Source organism: Dysidea avara, chromosome 13 (genome assembly GCF_963678975.1).
Source record: "Dysidea avara chromosome 13, odDysAvar1.4, whole genome shotgun sequence".
NCBI lineage: Eukaryota > Metazoa > Porifera > Demospongiae > Dictyoceratida > Dysideidae > Dysidea > Dysidea avara.
Window position 1 is genome coordinate 6,736,738 of NC_089284.1, and position 19,469 is coordinate 6,756,206.

At 37.7% G+C, this 19,469-nt stretch overlaps 1 protein-coding gene across 4 annotated transcripts; it reads right to left on the reverse strand.

Annotated features, from left to right (window-relative positions):
• Nucleotides 1–1,318: 1,318 nt before the first annotated feature.
• Nucleotides 1,319–16,190, reverse strand: LOC136242516 (diacylglycerol lipase-beta-like). 4 transcript variants are annotated; one of them, XM_066033954.1, is made up of 15 exons: nt 15,161–15,462; nt 14,312–15,110; nt 14,094–14,189; nt 13,914–14,038; nt 9,352–9,481; nt 7,660–7,743; nt 7,515–7,601; nt 7,075–7,149; nt 6,793–6,995; nt 6,672–6,744; nt 5,680–5,838; nt 4,902–5,005; nt 3,568–3,813; nt 3,413–3,515; nt 1,319–1,596 (listed from the first exon to the last, which is right to left on the reverse strand). In XM_066033954.1, exons 1-14 carry the CDS (start codon nt 15,253–15,255, stop codon nt 3,443–3,445), a joined length of 2,349 nt encoding a protein of 782 aa, XP_065890026.1. In that variant the 5' UTR covers nt 15,256–15,462; the 3' UTR covers nt 1,319–1,596; nt 3,413–3,442. The 4 variants fall into 4 exon arrangements, with proteins under 4 accessions (XP_065890026.1, XP_065890028.1, XP_065890025.1 ...); XM_066033956.1 differs by lacking the exons at nt 14,312–15,110; nt 15,161–15,462 and adding exons at nt 15,516–15,634; nt 15,741–16,190 and having other exon boundaries at nt 6,672–6,995; XM_066033953.1 differs by having other exon boundaries at nt 6,672–6,995; nt 15,161–15,464.
• Between the last annotated feature and the right edge of the window lie 3,279 nt (nt 16,191–19,469).

The window sequence follows — 19,469 nt, forward strand, 5'->3', positions numbered from 1 at the left end:
CGCGTAAGTTCGTAGCAGCCTGCAGCTGCATCTTAGTGAATTAGACCTCAAATCTTTCATTGCAGGCAGTGCTGGAAATGAACCAAGACCAGAAGGTATTCCTCTTAAACACACATTGAGACACCGAGATTTTAATAGAGGCTACTCAGCTGCTTTACTTAATGTACAGAACTCAACTGAGTATTAATATCGTACATGTAAAATTTATACCAATCTGTCCAATTAATGTTTAAAAAATAAAATGCTCAACATCGGGTATAGAAGTGAGCATCATCTAGACTATAGCATATTCCATCATCTAACTTATTCCATGCTTTGATGATTGCTGGGAAAAGGAATACATGCATATAGCTGTCCACCGGCAGTAGTGGACATTTGTCTAAATTTTCTGGAGTGCCCTCTCATTAAGTTATTAGTTTGTTGGTGTAGCATTTTATTGGTGGTGACATTGACTAGTCTAGATTGTTAGCTATCTTGAAAAACATTGTTTCATTGTAGACTATTTGATGTAACTTATTCATCATTTCTGTAACACTAGCTTGCCTTCCATAGTTATTGCAAACCTGGCTGCCCTCCTCTGAACCATTTCTATCTTATCAATGTTTTGCTGATGGTAGAGAGACCAACACTGGGCAAATCAGACTAAAACTTTAGTGTGCTAAATTGTTCCATGCTTTTATTGTAGATGTCAAGAAGGAAATATAGGCTGGTAAGAGTTAATGGATTATGGCTTGTGGAATTCTAAAATGTTAAGAGTGACGACCTCTAGTGACTGATGACATCGAGATGTTAATGAAATAGGTGGTGCTTCAATTTGACTGTTGATTATCTTATAAAACACAACATTAAAAAGTGTATTGTGAATTAATCCAGTTGAGTGATGTCTGTATGGTGGTTGTGTATATATATATGACAAGCTACTCCAACAAGCTATAATAAGAATTCAGGGCTGGCTTACTTTTAAAACATTATGTGGGTTTACTGATGTTTTGTTTAGGAAAACCAAACCAAAGGTTTTGCTCACATGGCTTGGATGGTCACTTAACATAAGTAATATTATATGAACCATCCAATTACCTGTATATGTTTACTGTGTAATATTTACACAGAGCAAGTGTACTATGTGCTTTTGACCACATGTAATGAATACCTTTTGTCTCAGGGAGAAAGCAATTGATGTGGATGACACAAAAATCATGTACAATTGCACAAACAAACCATTGAATCGACTTCGTAACAATATCTATTCATCAGGTAACATGCAAGTATGTAAAAGGATTTGTCTAAGCATATTATTTCAGAAATCTGTTTTGCTATATACCTTCTAACATTACATAATACATTTTCAATCAAATAATAGTTGGCTACATACAGTACACACATATATGAAAGTCAGGATCATCAGCATATATTGTACCACACTAGAGTACCCCCAAATAATCATTGCATGACTGGAAACAAATGACTATAGAGTAAATGTTGACATTATATACACTCAATGTATGTAACAACAACTGATCTTGTTTAAATTTGTAGTTTCAGTTCATTTAAGCTGTCAAGGCTACCATCATATATTGGACAAGTATTGTTTAACAAGGGAATAAAGAGTTGGCTACAATTCCATTAGTAACAAAAAGATAGCTATTAACCATACTTAGTAAAATTTTTACTGTATTTATAGTATAGCTGCTGAGCTATAAAACAAAGTTAGTAGCTATAGTGTACAGGCCTAGGCTGCTCCCCACGGAAATTTTGAAAAATTAACATTCTGAGATTGTATTTGGTGAATGAAATTTGCTGAATCAACACAAAAAGTGTGAACACTAATAGTAGCTATAATATACTGAGCTAAAAAAAACTAGGTATAGTATAAGGTTTCCTCAATGAAATTTTGAAAAATCAACCTTTTGAGATTGAATTTGGTAGCTAGCAATTTTGAATAAAATATGTAAATGTTTATGAAGATCCAGTGCTGGAAGCAAGAATACTAATAAAGTCTTAGCTACAAAACAGAGTTAGCATAAGGTCCCTGCACAAGCATGCATTACAAAATATTTAAACCTAGATATTGCTGGCATGCATGTGGTGCATGTGCAGGTGTATGATTTTTCATATCCAGAGACTAAGGTGCATGTGGATAGAATCAGTAACTCAATTTTAGAAAGTGTTTTAGTTGTTTTAACTGACAACCAGAGTTGTATAATTATGCTACTTCTGACTGTTTTATTGGAGTAAATGAATGTTCTATTAGAGTATCTCGACCTCTAAATGTAGAGGGCGCTCTAACTCACCTAGTTCCCCTTGTGCTATGCCTATATCAGATAGCAATTTGCTAGAGACAGATTTATTATTATACACAGTCACAAACTACATCAAAAATGTTTGAATTAAGTCTAAGGTGCCTAGCTATGTTCAATGAACAACACATAAAAATTTCTGAGGGGATTGGGCACTGCCCCCCACACCTGACTATCAATTTAACAGTTTCAGAGGCCTGTGCATATATGGGCCTCTGTATTGTTTCAATGTACATGGTATTACACAAAACACAATCAGCATGCAAACCTTAGGGAGTCTGTAGGCATTACAGCCAGGAAAGTTTGAAAATTAGTCATGCTGAAATACAAGTTTGGTCTCATAAACCTAGCTAATACTAGCAACACATCTGCAATGAAAAACTATATAAAGCATACTGGAGTCTCTGTACATTGGTTCCCAGTAAATAACATAGTATGTCCTAGTAATTTTCAATTTTCTGCTGGTTAGAGCCTAACAATCTATCTTTCTACACCAAAAGACCTGGTTGCATATATCTGATATTTCGACTGAGCATCTAGCACAACATCTGCCATTGACTGTACTACTTTCTTATGGAGACCATTAGTGGTGGTACTTGGTAGTGGTTGGTGTAAATTGGCTCTGTTGGATAGAGGGTCTTTTTTTCAGATACGTCTATAGTGATTTGCCTGGATAAGAGCCCAGATAATGTCAATGATACTAGCAAATTTATCTCTTAAAATAACAAATCTAGATAAATAAGCAGTGGATACTTTAAGCTGTATTACCATAAGTTAATAATCCAAAGCTAGTAAACCAGTATACTGCAGCATTTGACTGCTTTATTGGAATGCATGACTGCTCTATTAGAGTATTTCAATCTTTAGAACATTTATAGGCCAAGGGTGGGCCATGGCCAACCCTGCTGAGCCGGCCTTTTAAGAATTGACAGACAGCTACTCTTAACAAGAAAGTCAGTGACAGACTTAGTTACAGCTTAATAACCAGAACTGCTAACATATAAAACAATGACATGATGATGATTTGCAAGTAGGTACCAGAATACATTTTTTAACTGCACTGTATAATGAAAATTAACACCTATTAGCAAATAATAAGAAAATTTTGCTGCAATGCATGCATGGTTCTCAGTAGGTAGTGTCCATTAGTTGGTGGTAATACCCTCTACTAGACACTCGTTGGAGCGGCCAATCAGTCTATCTTCTATTCTACAAGACCTAATTGATATTTAGGTTGAGTATCATTATCATATCTACTTATGTGACTTGCCTGTGGAGTCCAATAGTGGTACTGCTTGCTTGTTGTTGCTGTATTATTGAGTCTGCTGGAACACGTCTTGTTTCAGGCGGTCTGTCTTTTTCAGCAATGTGTTGATGGTAGAGAAGATCAATGGCACTCACAACAGAGTCTGGTAAGTGATGTTCAAACATTCCCGTGTCGACAATGATATGACAAAAATCTTCATTTGGTTTCCACACAACATCAATCTCCTTCTCACCAATAATATTCCAAAACCTATAGTGTATATGTAGTACATCAGTACATAATATATACCACACCTGTGGTGAAGATCACGTTAAAAGTGCTGCACTGGGATTTCCATTTTTTTTCAATGCCTATGCGCAGTGCATTCACATGCACATCCATGCATTATGCGAAGTTTTGAATGCCTTTAAAATGTGATGAGATACATATAACTGAGTGAAACGCTGATACACAAGTTTGAATACACGAGTACACAAGTAACTTAGTTGAATACATGAGTAACTTAGTTGAGTCAGTCTGTTCACCAGTCATGTTGATTGGTAAAAGGCAGGAAGTGACATAGTGGATCGTGTTTAATTTGCTTTACAGATGGATGTGTTGCAAAGATTTTGAATCCATTATAGATTGATATATGGCGGTTTGTAGCTATGCTTACCACATACCGTATAGCCTAAACATTTCGAGGGGGGGGGGGGGGATTTCGTTGATTTCACAGTTTTGGGGGTTATCAGTGAAAATTTTATCCTTGAAATATTTAGACCTCTATATAGCCTAATACATTTTGGGATTGTTTGCAAATCCGCAAAAAAAATTGTTTTTAGCAACATAGTTCAACCTCAAAAAATTTGCCCCTCAAAATATTGAAGCTATACAGTACCAGCATGGCATAACTTCACACATTCTGCAAAATATTTACCTAAAAAGTAAACAAGCCTCTAATAAATAACCAGTGCCTAAATCAACCAATACTTACATTGGTTGCTAATTGTCTCCTTCATGAATAATTCAGTAATCACGAGTAGATAAGTCTCAAATACCAAATCCATCTATGACTCTACTGATATCGATCACTAACAGGTACTAATTCACTATAAATAGCGGTTTACTGGGATGTAGAATATACTAGTTACAAAACAATTACTCGGAAATATTTTAGTCATATCCCTCGTAAGTGTGTTTAATACTAAATACATAATTTAAGGAGACATGACATGATTCAGCAAAATTCGAGTTTGTTAAGGCCACTTATCAATCTACCCTTAACACAACATAATTAGCAATACATCAGCTATCAAGAAAAAGATGCATCTTAGAGTATACACAAATACTGTACCTACCTTTTGTGTATTCTCTTTCCAGTTTCTCTGATGTACAATACTCTACCAGGCACAAATGCTGGTGCTTGCTCAATTGTGTACATCTCTTCCACAAAACGATGAACCTTTTATGGGACATGTAAAAAACTAAAAATACAAATAGTTTAGTTCTGGTGTGCATAATTACCGCAAGGCAGTAAGTGCTTAAGGTACTCCATCAGACAAAATGAAGATGAATGCATAAATATTTGTGTATAATATTATAGTTGTGTAGTAATACATAGTGTGTGATTTTATGGTAGACAAATTTGAGTATTTTGTCGTTTTGCTTTCCTCATATCATGCATGATTGTTTTGTAGCAAAATCATGGCATAAATATGAATGAAAACTTTTAAATTTGTATGAATGATTTTTGTTACTCTTTTTTTTCCTTTTTGAGTGATAGTCGTCAGAAAAAAACAAAATTTCCACCAACTATCACTCAAACAATTTGTTTTCTTTATGAATCAGTCAATGTGACTATATGTAGAACTTCAACCTTGAAAAGGCTTTAAAAAGCTTATTAGTTATTTCACTTATGTTAAGCTGAACTACACATACAGTGGACCCTCAGTTACTACTGGCAACATCAATGTGTTTAAAATTTTATCTCTGAAGAGATGTGGTATCACAATACCATTTTGATAAAACAGTTAAAATTATACAGTACCTTCTACTCTAATAGACCAGTCAACTACTCTATTGAGCAATATATCATCACATCATGGTAGTTGGGGTTCCTCTGTATTTACCACATACCTTTTCAGCTAACTCATCATTATTGCTTGATATGGGTGTCTTTAGTAAGCCCTCCTCTACTGAATGATCATAAAGATCACAGTTGAACTCCTGTTGGTGATGGTGATCCTGATACTTTCCATAGCAACATGAAAACATCGATGGACAAAGGATGGCATGCTACATAAAGGAGCTGAGATAACAGAGTTAAGGGAGGAGTGCAGTCTTAACGATTATGTTGTTAAGGTTCTGTATGTTTCTATGCACCTGAATTGGATTATGACACACGGTAGTGTGTTGTGTAGTAAAAAAAGAAAACCGGTGTGTCACACCGTGGGTATATTGACAGGAAGAAAGAAAACATAACTTTCATGCATACGTAGTCCATGTTGGAATGATTTTACACTGCAAATGCCTTTAGCATGCATCCCACATACCAAGGTCACCTTATACATTCATGAAATAATTATAAGCATTCTTTTATTCAGTTCTTTGTTTTGGGGAGATCTTTACAAAAATCATTACAAAAACAAATGCATACCTCAATCACCTTGAAATCTGGCTTACTAAGGCTATTTCTTGCACTAGTTAGGTGCAAATCTGATGGATGTTCACAGAGTTATGGATGATTAATTATTTTATTTGCATTGAAAGACCTCACTCCTGCAGGGTAAACCATTTAAGGGAATCACTTGAAAACTGGTTTGTGCATAAGTTATCATCATAGCACAAACCTTTCTTGGATTAAAACAAATTGTGCATTGATAGCTATACAGAGTTGAAATATTCTAATAGAACAGTCATTGAGAATTAAAAGGGCATGAAAAATGTCAAACAAAAAGTTCAAACATATACCCTTCACCACTGAACCACTGCTATCAGCTGATCAGCTCACTTAATGTCTACATTATAAATGAAAGTTCTACTTGAGATCTACTCAATAGTACAAGTATAAATCTCTACTAATGGAGAATCAAAAGTAGCAGCAAATAATACGTAAAAGAGAAATGTACCTTAGGAAATTTACAGTGCATAAAAAGATGTGTTATGTTCTTCTTGAGGTATAGCAAACCGCGGAAAGTTAGCCTGGAATGACTGATATCATTTTGGAGGCAGAACATGTAAGCAACACACCTGGGTATGATGTCATTTCCATAGATGATAGTAGTAATGAAAGATTTAGAATACTCCACTAGTGGTAGTGTAAACACTGATCCCGGTGGAGAGAAGGCATAACAGTGGAGGTTTTCATATCTACTATGATACAACACTGCCAAGACAGCAGCAACACCAGCTCCCAGTGAGTGACCACTGATGATCAACTTGTAGTCATGATACTGTAATTGTTAAATAAAATGACATGACCTTCACAGACACAACTACAATGCACAATGTCAAATCGAGTCACTATAGTACCTTATCATATGCAAACACCATTTCCAGTCGATTGTTAACTTGCTTCATAACATTTTTAGCAGCTCCATACATGCCCTAATGAAGGACACAGTCATGTACATCTCCAAAATCACACACACACACACACACACACACACACACACACACACACACACACACACACACACACACACACACACACACACACACACACACACACACACACACACACACACACACACACACACACACACACACAATGCTCAAAATTGAGTGCTTGAATAACTAAATTAGTAGACATATATAACAATCAGCAATAACACATTTTAATGGATACACTGCTTGCATAGAAAGTTTCCAATTAAAAAAATACCATACACAGAATCGTGGAAACCTATGGTTATAAAAGTGCATAGTTAATAATTGCTCACTATTGTATGTGTATATATCTGTATACTTACACAGTGAACTTTTGTTACAAGGTTTTTATACTTATCATCATCTACCGTTATATCCTGCATTGATATGTGCATATCAGTCAAGGCATCCTAAGGGTTATTATATTTGGTGAAAGCATGATCAGACAATATCATAATACACACTCACCTTTAGTGACATTGATCCACGTATTGACAACACTACAGCTTTGTTTGGATGATCAAAACAGAGCGAAAATGGAGGCATGCATACCTAAAAATTAATCGCACTAATATTATACCATCATTATTAAAATGTGACTGAATTTTGGAAAAACATTCCAAATCATATATTAGAAGTTTTGAGATAAATGGTTTTAAAGAATTTAAGTCAGCATAACTTGCCAAGCATGCATATGAAATTTACACAAAAGATACATCAGTCTATTACCTTCTGGACCACTTCCAGTGCTTGTAGCTGCTTGTAGAGTATCCTACCAAATAAGATTAAAAATCTGAGCAGTTGGATGAGCAAAGTCGCATCACGAGTGCTGAGGAGGGTGGGGGGTGACAGGGTGGGCAAGAGATAGACTTCAAAATGGAGGCAGATCATGATTAAAGTCCTGTCACAAGATTATAGGGCCAACAACATTATCAAGCCATCCACCAGTAAACCACTGACTCTTGCTAAGCCAGGCTCTTCACATGGCCAGAAACTGCCATTGAGCTCTTCATACCACCCAGAAAAGACGTCTGCTAAAACCAGCTTCGAGTAGTTTACTGAACCTGAAGGTCAAACCAGTAGTACAGTAGTGTAGCTATCCACTGGTGGTGTTAGTTTGATTTTGCCTGATGTGTAATTTGGTTCAAAATCTGGGCACAATTACTAATCTTCAGAGGCAAATCCAGGAGCAGGGAAACGCTTAGAGTAGTAAGTGCAAGATGCATGGCAAAGCTCTACCTCCTCCCTCACAATAAATTAACTTTACCAATGTATTTGAGAAGCCAAAATGTCATCATTGTGTTTGAATATTTATCATTTTCCTGGGTATAGTGGTTGAAAGACTGTTCTATTAAAGTCCGTACTTAATCGTAACCTGCCTTTTGGAGCTCCCTGAAGTAGAGAGGGGAAGCCTCCCTTTGCCTAACTCTCTCTAAATCTGTCTTGTGGTATAGGAATATATATTGCCTCTGTGTAGTTAAAGTCATACAAGGAAATAACATCATGCAATGGTGAAGCTTGGGGGAATTTTGGCAAATGCCCATCTCTATCCTTACATGTCTAGGAAGATAACTAGTTGGAGGATATTCATAATATTATAGTCTACTTAGAAGGCAGAGGAGGGAACATGTTCAAGTGCTATGTAAATTGCTTTAATTGCAAAGCTCCAACTATTGGCGAGCTACAACTCTCTGAATACTTAACACCTGAGTTGGTAAGTTTCTTATCCAGTCACATTTCAAGTATTTGCCTTTTAATCTGTCTTAAATTATAAAATATTTGTATGATACATTTTATGAGTACACACAAATCTTCACTTAGGAAGTGTTATGAATGTTCTTGCAGCCATAATTCTGCAGTGGGTGTTTATTAGAAGGCAATTGTAAGAGAAATCTAAGAAAACATTTAACTTCTTACAATACCACTTGAATCATTAGATCACAATTATCGATCTTTCAAAAGTGAGAGCATCTGAAACAAAAAAAGTATTAAGACTGTGAAATGTCATTGAATAGTCCTTTTCTGTAGCTACTTTTTGTGCGCAGAAATTGCACTGAACTTTTTTGCCTGACAGTTGGAATCAAACAGTATATGACAAAAATACAGTCAGAAATCTGATTTTATGCTTTTGTGTGTGATGTGTAACGTATTCTTACAAACCTTATTTTCGTAACTGACAAAGATTACATCTTTATTTTCTAAATGAGAACACAACTCAAGTGCTGTTGTGTTGGCAAGACAACAATTATCTTGGACAAAGTCCCTTGCATGTCTGTTTAGTGCTCTATACCTGAAAGGTAAAAATACATACAGTTTTATAGATGTGAGCTCTCATCTATGTTCCCTAAAGATTAAATATAAACAATAAAATTAATACATAAATGAACAAACAAAAAGAAAATGAATAGAATCCACTGTAAAACTTTATCTCAGCTAAACAGTGGTCTATGATGCTAGACCAACAACTGAATTCTGAACACTGTGGGTGAGAACCATCACGCAGTGTGTGTTGTAGGAACATAGAGAATGTTCACCACAGCATTGAAACCGGGTCACTACTGCTGACCCGGATGACCCACTGACCCGGATGTGACCCGGATTAATTAAAGTTGAGGCGTGCGATAAGAGCTATGTTTCGGCTAGTCTCGAGCGAGACTACGTTTTGAGTGTTCAATTTGTGTTGAGTAAACAGGGGCAGATCCAGACTTTTAGAATTGCAACTTCAGCCTAGCTGTAGGTTGAAGACCAAAAAAAAAAAAAAGGTCATCAGCTACTAACAATAGCTACCCTCACCATAGATACCCTCAGTTTCGCACTACATACTGCACTTACTAATAAAAGGGCGTGGCTGAGCGTATGTTTGTAATGCGATAAGTGGGCGTGGCTCATGAAAGAGCTACGCGATAGTGTTTATAAGTTTCCACGTTGTCAAACGAACAATTTCGTTTCTCATGTGATCCAATCCGGGTCAGACCCGGATAATTTGTAAACCGGGGCAGACCCGGATGACCCGGAGAAAATGTGATCCGGTTGGCCCGGATGACCCGACCCGGTTTCAACGCTGGTTCACCATGCACCTAACAATAACTAATATAGGTATTCATAATTTCTAACTCAAACTGGTAATCCTGGAATGGATTCACACTGTATCCTCAACCCATGCCAGCATACATGTTGACATTGTGATGGCTTATTATGGTGGAACCTCTCTTAAAGGACCGTCTGTGTAAAAGTGAGACACTTTACATTTTAACCTCCTTATATATAAAGGACAATTTCTGGGGCCACTATAGGCCTCTAAAAATGCTATTAAATTTTTACCTCTGAAAAAGGACAACCTTCTTATGACAGTAAATTTAGCTGGTTGAGTGTCCATCACACTGCAGATTATTCCTGAGCATACCATACTGTTTTAGGGGTAGCGTGATTTGGGTGTTAGTGATACTTTTATTATATACCGTGTCATGTGGCCAAGACAGCTGGCACGCCACACTGTGCACGTGAGCATATTGACAGGAAGAAAAAAAACCAGCATTTTCATGTGTGCATAGCTCCATGGCAACATCTGTAAAGCACATCATTTTTGCATTATAGTAGGCCACACAGCAAATTCACACCAGCCATTTGAGAGATATGGGCGTTCAAAGTTTCAATTTAATTTCTTCGTGTTTTTCAACTTAATTAGCCGTAAAGGGGTTACAGGGACTTAGATTTATATTTTGTACACTTTGCAAAATTGATATAAAACACAAATGTGTAACTCAATCACCTTGATCTTTGGAACCATGAAGAACGTATAAAGGTGAAATAACATACAAAGTTGGCTAAGAATCTGATAAATATCCAAAGAGTTATGAGCGTTTACTATGATGATCAGCCTATGTACACACCAATTTTCAATTTTATCCCAGACTTGGTTACCTTGTAGCTGTGACAGAAGTTTGATTGTTAGCAGTACCTTTTCATGGTTTGAAAAAAGCAATAGACTTACAGCTACAAAGTTATGAAGCCAAAACCAAACAAGTGTAAAATCACAGGATCGAGATACTCTAATAAAGCAGTCACTGTGGGGTAAACAGTTAACAAAAATTTCTCACCAGAGTTCGAACCAGGGACCTCCATACTTAACACCTGTATCCTTAACCAATGAACCACTGTTATCTTGGCTGATTACCTCACTTTAAATTCTAGTTTAAACCTGCAACAGTTATAATTCCATAGATCTACCAATAGAAGAGGTGCACTCTGTTAGAGTAGTACAATAATATTACCAAATATTGAAGTAAAGCATGCAATATATTTACCAATGGAAGTTGAAGATTATTCTAGCACATTCTGCATGTTCAATTAGAAGTCCTCAAAAAATGTGCACTCTATTAGAGCATTATGAAGTAAAGCATGCAATACAATACATTCATAAGTCTGTCTTTAATAATCATCATTGTGTCTGCATAGACAAGAAGAAATTTGAATAAAAATTAATCCCAAAGTCAGTCACAGGCTGGTTATGGGGCTTTATAAAGTACAAAAAGTGAAATCTACACAAAAACAGCCAAGCTATGAAAAAATGGTGCAGCCATAAAATGCCTGGGTGAAAAAAGTTGTGAAATCAAAGGTGACAGCCAAGAAATGGCTGCAATGCTAATAAATTTTAATAATGGTTGTGTGCATTGTTAAAATTTATTAACATTAACACAATTGCAGCCATTTCTTTGCCGCCACCTTTGATCTCACAACTTTTTCACCCACGTGTTTTAAAGCCGCACCATTTTATCACAGCTTGGCTGTTTTTGTGTGGATTATACTACAAGACACACAGTAGTGTGTTGTGCGGCCAAGCAAGCTGGCATACTACATTGCGGGTATATTGATGGGAAGAAAGAAATGCACTTTTCATGCATGCATAGTAGCTCCGTGGTCCCTACTCAAAAGCACTCAAAAGCACACGAATTTTGTATTATAGCTGCTGGCCACCTTTGGCACCTAACATTCCAAATTTCAGCGAAATTGCTTTATGCATTTGTGAAACACATGCAAGCCCTCAAAGTTAGGCTTAATTTCTTTGTTTCTTTCCTTCATTTTTCCTGGGATCTTTCTTAATCTTTTTGCACACTGTACAAAACCAGTATAAAATACATATGTGCAATTCGATTGCCATGAAATTTGGTATACATTAAAATGTATTGAGGTGTATTCATGTACTAAGTCTGATATTAACGGAGTTATGGATGATTATTTGCATAAAAAGATCAACATTTGCACACCTGCAGAATAAACTGCCAAAAGGAATGGCTTTACAATCAGTCTTTGTGTGGGCTAACCATCATAACTCAAACCGTTTGTGATTTAAAAGAAATCGCAGTAAAAATTACAGAGTTACAAGGAAAAAAACAAGATGATGTAACACCAACATGCTCGTCTAATAAAAGATCCATCAGCCCAGAGATTTTGAGTTGTCAGGCCATCCATGGATTGCAATGGAGGTCATGGTCACGTACGCTACTTTTATTGATCTGCTCTTTCATGTGATACTCAGCATGTGCTTGCATGTGCAAGCTAGGAGAGTCTGGGGGCATGCTCCCCAGGGAAATTTTGATAATATATATATGCTCTGAAAATAGTATCTGGAGGTTATTTTACATACTGCAACTTTTGAAAAGCAATATGAAGACAATTTAATGGCTTAGATGGGGATCACAGATAAAAAACACAATGAAACATGGGAGGTTATATACACCTGCAGCTATGCTATCTGATATTTAATTCCTACTTCAGCCTGTCAATAGTATAGCTATGAATGAAGTAGGGATTAAACGTCAACTAGTATGGTATAGATGACCTTCTTGTGTCAAAGCTTTTCTGATCTGTGATTCCTACTAATAAGTAAATTTTCTAACTGAATGTGCCCGACTGAAATGTGAAGTTGCCAATCTGCAGCTATGTTCCACTTAAAGAACAGTACAAGACGTGCTTCTGCATACAATCCAGTCACAATGGAAATGCCGGTTGAATGTGCAACCCTCAACTACCAATTGTAAAGTGGCCATTTTGCCAGCTATGTTTTACCAGTCACAAGTATGACAAATCAGTCCAGTCAGAAAATAAACAATGAAGCCATTCCACATTACCACCAATCAGCACGATAGCAGAGAAAGAAATGGGGGACAAAGGTAGGTCCATGATACATGTACAGTAGCTGCTGTACTTGACGAAAAGGCATGTCTTGGGTCGAAGCAATGTTGAACAGTGAGCCCATAGCCTTATTCATAAGGGCTTGGGGTTGCTTTGAAGATATTTGTTGGCTTGGTTATGCCTAATGAAAAGTGAGGCTGGTTTTTCAGTGATATTCTTGGGCATGATCCATACTGAACAGTACTGCTATACTCTAAGATATATCCTCACAAAAAACAGCCAAGCTGTGAAAAAAGTGTGGCCTTGGAAGTTGTGAAATCAAATGTGGAAGCCAAGAGATTGCTGCAATGATAGTAACAAGAGGTCATAATATTTGCTCTTGATATTAATGTATAATCATTATTGTATATGGACTAACAGAACTTCAAAGCATTGGTTGCATACTATACTTTGAATCACAATAGAGGTGATAATTAAGGTGACTCGTTAATACTTTACATGTATATCAAACACTAAAATAAAATGATGCCCTCAGGACTTAAAGAGGTAGGTGGTAACACACCAAATCTAGTTACATCCTCATTACTCACTTGAGATGAGCACACAGACAAACTGGTCCAACTAATGGGTTGATAAACAAGTATAAAGGCCAACCATATATGCCAAGTGCAAACTTCAAGTAGTGTTTAATATCTTTCATCATCAAATGTGTCTCCTAATCAACCAATGACAATAATCAATTATAGGCTGACATATGTATAGCTACTTACTGGTAATGAAAAGTCAACTTCTTTCTCAGTGGGATGTTTTTCATAATCTGAAGTAAAAAAGTTGTCACCGTTATCATCCATAAGTTGATAGGTGATCTGTGTAAATAGGTACATCCACCATTAGACAATTGCAAATTTAGTCAGAGAAGTGAAATACATATGGCTATATTGAACTCCTATAAACAGATATTACACTACTACTATGAGTTATATCTCACATTCCTCAGCCTAGCTGCTAGGTCAATCTGTTTGCTCTTCATTTTTTGTCTCTGGTCATGGTGGATCAACATTAGACCAGTCATGAAGTCAGATAGCACAATGTCAACTCCATCAAACATGGTGGCCATTGCATGAGCTATATCCTCTAATGCTTTTACTCTGGACGTGTTGTTATGCGCACCTACACAACAGCACCATGCTTTGACCCTTCGTGTCCATTGCTTCTTTGAACTGGCACTGTATAATTTTGTAGTTGTCATGTCATTGCCTTCTTTCTGCTCGCCTCTTTTACCAACTTTCTTCACTTTAACATCAATGCTTCCATCTGTTTCATCCTCACTATATTTTATGTACAGTTCCATTAACAAGCTTGGTGTCTGTAGTCCTAGTGGATCATAATAGGTCAAGAACAATAGAGTGAAGATAGTGAGGATCACTATAACATTGATCACATATGCTTGAATGGCTTGCCTCACTCGATCTTCTCGAGCACAGTCGATGTGATTTTTTATGTAAGAACTCCAGGCCACATAACTACCAAAGGCACAACCAAGTACTTCTGCAAAGTACAGAAATGCTCTTAGGCGTAAAAGGTGTGGTAAGTGGCGACGTGGGTGGGCATCATTGATGGTCCCCCTGCTGCTTACGAACCCTATTAGAGCCTCAGAAACAACCACACATATCTGGATGAAAATTTGACTGCAGATGAACGTATACACGATCTGCTTGGCAGAGTCTTCAGGAAAGCAATCTCCTCCCACCAACACCACGATAGTAAAGGCGATCAGTCCTCCTATCCTGCAGTACGAAGAGTCAATCACGTCAATTCAAAATTGTTCACACCTCACCAGAATAAACGAAAAATGACACCCAATATCGAAGAAATTACAAAGTCATCACTTCCAACGCTCCACGTCTTATTGCAACACACCATGCGAGGCATGATCCTGGTTTGCTATACGGTTATGCACCCTAGAGCAGTGAGTACCGGTAGTTAATCGCAACGCTCGTCGCAACGTTGCTAACGCTTCCCCAATTTACACAAGCAGTTATGACGTATTTGCCGCAGCTATGACGTATTTGCCACACCTACGACATGTCGTGTAACGTACAATATACCACTTTGACACTTCAGATCAAAGGAAACCACAGGGTTATATTTCACATATTGCCCTGACCACAGGGCGATATCTAGCGTTCAACCTCGTCCGTTGCAGCGCCGCTATCTTCAGGAACTTCCAGCTGGCGGCAGTGGCGTAGCCAAACCCGGGCAAGCCAGGGCATTGCCCGGGCATCAGACTTCTTTGCCCCACCATCAGCTCCTAGAGTAATTATAAAAACGTGGGCTGGATAGCTCGAGATTTTGCTAAAGTTACTTAACTAGTCACTGTACAAGAATAAGTATAGCACAACTTATACAACACTCACCGTGCCATTTTCGCCGATGGTTTCCTTCTTTTTGGCTAAACAGAGATGGGGTTATCCAAGGGATTTTCCCTACGAGTAACTCGATTGTGCACAAATAGAGGAGGCAATAAATAGAAGCAAGATCACGTGATTACAAAAAACCGCGCAGTATTGTGGCAAGGAGTGAAGGACAAAGAATTGGTTTCACTATAGTGGGCTGGACGGTTTACATTTGGATTAAGTGATCACGGTAGCTATTGGTGTGGTAAAAACTCGGGAGGCAAAGCAGTCTAGAGGTATTTGTGAAATTAGCACCCATCTATCCGTGTGGATACTGCTCAGTTCAAACGGTATGGAGTATTTGTTCAGTCAGCAATTCTTTTCTTTTTGTTTCCACTTTTCTAGGCTAACAACTGTAGTGGCAGAGCATAGTCATCACGTGATAGAGCGCCTCGTGCTTTAATTCAAGAATCTTTGTAGAGTAAAGTATCAATTATCGTACAATATGATGTTCGGACAGCTGCCACCCACTTCCTGGAAATCCTGCAGCTTAGGTTATTGTACCAAAAGGTAGGCTACAATAAGCAATAATTATCCTCCAACAATCAGCTTTGTGTGATTAAAAGCTTAAGAGTTACAGCCAATAGTATGCTTAGTCCGATAAAATCTATGCTCGGATAAAACTATCAGTTGTCGGACTTTGATTTTTACTACCAGTAAACAATGTCCAATTTATTTCAAATTTGTATGCAATATACCTGTACTTATTAGCTATTAATGGCCAAAAAATGGTTTTGTTATCTTTAGCATAGAGGGAGTACGAGCCTCCCAATTTTTAGTGGTATTATCGGACGCCCTCCGCTTTAATTTAGCCATGCCCACCAACAGAGTTTGTATGCTTTTGCAACAAATGCACCAGTGCTAAACCACAGAAGAAGGTAAATAAATATCTCAAGAGTAGAGGTGTGCTTTAAAGTTTATATTCAGAATATTTCCATTGGAACGCAGTATTTTTGACTCCTAAATGAAGGAGATGCACGCAAGGTGGAAAAATGAAGTTATGCAAAACCACCTTCTTACCACCTACATATGCTAGTCTTGGTGTCCTATCACAAATACTGTCACGGAAATTGAAAGGCTTTTCTTTCTCTACCTTATATGGGTGAAACAAAAAGGACGAAAATGTTGCTTTGTGCATCCATAGAAGGTAGAAAATGGAACATCTTTTCATTTCTAGGTGGTATTCGCGATTGAGGCACCAAGACTAACAAATGTGGTTGGTCAGAAAGTTGTGCCTCGTAATTTCATTTTTCCACCTAGCGTGTATCTCCTTCATTTAGGAGCCAAAAATACTGCGTTCCAATTGAAATATCCTGAATATCAACTTTAAAACACGCCTCTACTCTTGAAAGATATTTATTTACCTTCTTCTGTGGTTTAGCACTGGTGCATTTATTGCAAAAAGCATGAACTCTGTTGGTGGGCATGGCTATATTAAAGCGGAGGGCGTCCGACAATACCACTAAAAATTGGGAGGCTCGTACTCCCTCTATACTAAAGATAACAAAACCATTTTTTGGCCATTAATAGCTAATGAGTACAGGTATATTGCATACAAATTTGAAATAAATTGGACATTGTTTACTGGTAGTAAAAATCAAAGTCCGACAACTGATAGTTTTATCCGAGCATAGATTTTATCGGACTAAGCATACTATTGGCTGTAACTCTTAAACGTTTAATCACACAAAGCTGATTATTGGAGGATAAATACTGCTTATTGTAGCTTACCTTTTGGTACAATAACCAAAGCTGCAGGATTCCCAGGAAGTGAATGGCAGCTGTCCGAACATCATATTGTCCGATAATTGATACTTTACTCTAGTCTGGTATTAAGACACATGTAGCTAGATGTATGTCATATGTTAGAAGGCCAATAGCTAGCTAGGCGTTCGCTTGTATTAGTCATCTTGCATGCAGTAGTGTAGGATGATACATAATGCATTTTAAAAATGTTATATTGATGTCCATATGAAGATGGGCATGTGTACGTGTGTTGCATGGGAAATGGCTTGCCCACCCATTGCCCAGGCATGGCGAAAGGTCTGGCTATGCCACTGGCTGGCGGCAGGACGTATTCTCACCACGACTATATACTCATAGCCCTTTACACCAATACCTTTGATGCTAAGGCAGTTACAAAGCATCACTGTATCAGTTCCCTTTGATTGTTCATATAGAGCCGCTTAAGGCAATGGCGGATCCAGGATGGGGCATTTGGGACAAATGCCCCCCCCCCCCTCTTCACCTTTTGGAGGAACCATACTTCTGATTAAAATACTAAACTTTATGTTAGGGCTAAAACGATATGTAAATTTTACCTGAATCAAAGTAAACCAAAGTCAAACTAGCTGTGAAATTGCCCCGAGCACCTTCTTGTGTACTAAGCACCTCTAAAATAATTATCGTGTTGCTGTTGTTTAAGAGATTCATAGCCTTTTACACAACTCTACAACCATCTACAAAAGCCAAAATGTCAAAAATTAACAGTGAGACACTACTAAGTGGTGATTATTTGCTACTTCAAAAATGTAGCAACTAACAAGAGAAACTGGCTTTCCCCACCCACCTACAACTCAGCCTGTTTGTGCCCCTCCCCCTGCCAGCTCCTGGATCCGCCCCTGTAAGGGGCATCTCCAAACTGATTTTGGTACGCTTAGACGTTAAGGGGGGTTCAGGCCATGACAAATTTTTATTAAAGCAGTTATGGTGTAAACAGCTATATAGGAATAGAGGAATTGACGTGATTAAACAGCTATACTGCTTGTCAGGTAAAGAATATAATGTTTTGTGCTTCTATTGCCAATGCATTGTTTTCATAGTGTGACGTTCAGGAGAGGGGGGTCTGAAGTTAGCGTCATTATGATGTTAAGCGTACCAAATCAGTTTGGAGATTCCCCCCTTATAGTTTTGCATTGTGGGTTTGAGTTTAACACATGTTGGTTTAGTAAGGGGCATTGTTGTGACAAAAAGAATCAAGTGAGTCAGCATTTCAGTTACTAGGCATCACTAAATAATCATTTTTGCAATGTGGGGATTGTTTTTCTGCACGGCACATTTCAACTACATGACAAGATGTTCTCAACCTATATGACTAAGTATTTATTTTAGCACCTTAGGTTACATTAGGCATCCACAAAGTGGTTAAAATGGTATCACTACAACCAGTGAAACCCACAATCATTCTTTTTGTGCCCACAATTTAAACCCACAATCGATGCTTGCAAACCTATGTATAAAAGTAATGTGGTGAATGCAGGTTTGTCTTCCCTCACACCTATTAGGTGAGCATACCAGAGTGGCATATATCAAGACACACGGTAGTGTGTAGTGCGGCCAAGAAACCCGGCGACCACACCGTGAGTATATTTACAGGAAGAAAGAAAACAGATTTTTCATGTGTGCATACCTCCATGGCCCCTTCTCCAAAGCACACAATTTTTGCATTATAGCTGTCCCCCAAGTAGGGTACGCCACACAGAAAATTTGATTAAATTCGCAACAGCCATTTGCGAGATATGGGCGTTCAAAATTTCGTTTTAATTTCTTCGTTTTTTTCTTCTTACGCCGTACGGGGCCTTCGATTTCTTTTCGCACACTTAGCAAAAGTTACTATAAAATGCTAACGTGTAACTTGATTGCAACGATCTTTGGCACAAATTAAGAACATGTAACGGCGGATTCACGTAC

What these genes read in the sequence shown, in the direction of transcription:
- LOC136242516 (XM_066033953.1), bottom strand. Translation starts at nt 15,255, where the DNA reads ATGCCTCGCATGGTGTGTTGCAATAAGACGTGGAGCGTTGGAAGTGAT. An exon ending in TTGTAACAAAAGTTCACTGT is followed by an intron (nt 7,150 to 7,514) that starts GTAAGTATACAG and finishes GTCCTTCATTAG; the next exon opens with GGCATGTATGGAGCTGCTAA. An exon ending in ACCACTATTGGACTCCACAG is followed by an intron (nt 3,516 to 3,567) that starts GCAAGTCACATA and finishes AATATCAATTAG; the next exon opens with GTCTTGTAGAATAGAAGATA.